Source organism: Ochotona curzoniae, unplaced genomic scaffold, assembly GCF_017591425.1.
Source record: "Ochotona curzoniae isolate NIBS_2020 unplaced genomic scaffold, NIBS_Ocur_1.0 contig_2404, whole genome shotgun sequence".
NCBI lineage: Eukaryota > Metazoa > Chordata > Mammalia > Lagomorpha > Ochotonidae > Ochotona > Ochotona curzoniae.
Genome location: NW_024465451.1, coordinates 12,260,354 through 12,261,634, shown reverse-complemented (window position 1 = coordinate 12,261,634; position 1,281 = coordinate 12,260,354). Strand labels below are relative to the sequence as shown.

Genomic DNA, 1,281 nt, shown 5'->3' with positions numbered 1-1,281 from the left:
ATGCAGGACTTCCCCTGGAAGAACTACAGCTCTGTGTCTGAGTTCATTCTTCTGGGTTTCTCCAGGGATCCCCAAATTAATCTAATCCTCTTCAACATCTTCTTCTTCCTCTACCTCTCTACACTTGTGGGCAATGGGCTCATCGTCACCTTGATCCACCTGGACTCCCGCCTCCACACTCCCATGTACTTCTTCCTCAGTGTTCTTTCCATGCTGGATATGAGCTATGTCACCACCACTGTGCCCCAAATGTTAATGCATCTAGTCTGTCAGGAAAAAACTATCTCCTATGTTGGATGTGTGGCCCAGATGTATATCTTCCTGGTATTGGGTATCACTGAAGGCTGGTTGTTCTCTGTCATGGCCTATGATAGGTATGTGGCTATCTGCTACCCACTAAGGTACAAGCTTATTATGAATCCATGGCTGTGTGGGGCAATGGTTATCTTTTGTGGACTGTGGGGTGTCAGCTGTTCCCTAGTCTACACGGTCTTCACCATGCGCCTTCCTTATTGTGGCCCCAATGAGATCAATCATTTCTTCTGTGAGGTCCCCGCTGTTCTGAAGTTGGCCTGTGCAGATACATCTCTCAATGACCGAGTAGATTTCATCCTGGGCTTTATCCTTCTCTTGGTGCCTCTTTCCTTCATTCTGGCCTCATATGTCCGCATCTTTTCAGCCATTATGAAAATCCGCTCAGCCCAAGGTCGACTCAAGGCCTTCTCCACCTGTGCATCCCACATCACTGTGGTCACCATGTTCTGTGGACCTGCCATGTTTATGTACATGAATCCTGGAGCCAATGCCTCTCCAGAGAGGGACAAGAAACTGGCTTTGTTCTACAATGTGATCTCAGCCTTTCTCAACCCCATCATCTACAGCCTCAGAAACAAGGATGTGAAGAGAGCTTTCCTCAAAGCGACTGGCTGGGGCAGAGCCCCTGAGTGAGGTCCTCGGAGCACAGAGGGCCACAACCAAGCCTGGAACTGCAGAGTCTGTGGCTCTTCCACTCAATTTTTTTCCTGTAACTCAGTGGAAAGGCAAGAATCACTAGCTGTTAGTTAAGGGAAACAATTTGTTGAGGTGAGTACTTGGTATGAACCTGCTACTAACTCCAGCAGCTGAATTATCCACAGACATTAAGGAACCCAACTGCAGACAAAGTGCCAAGCAAGACTCATGTTTGATTTGTTAATGTTTCCTCGGGGCCCAGCAAAGGGTGTGGGATAAAGCATCAATAATATTTGCTGATGAGTGACTGCATCACAATTGGTTCTATTA

General features: G+C 47.4%; 1 protein-coding gene across 1 annotated transcript; it reads left to right on the top strand.

Annotated features, from left to right (window-relative positions):
* Window positions 1-948, top strand: LOC121152405 (olfactory receptor 2A12-like). The gene has a single exon (XM_040974470.1). It carries the CDS (start codon window positions 1-3, stop codon window positions 946-948), a length of 948 nt encoding a protein of 315 aa, XP_040830404.1.
* The last annotated feature ends 333 nt before the right edge of the window (window positions 949-1,281 follow it).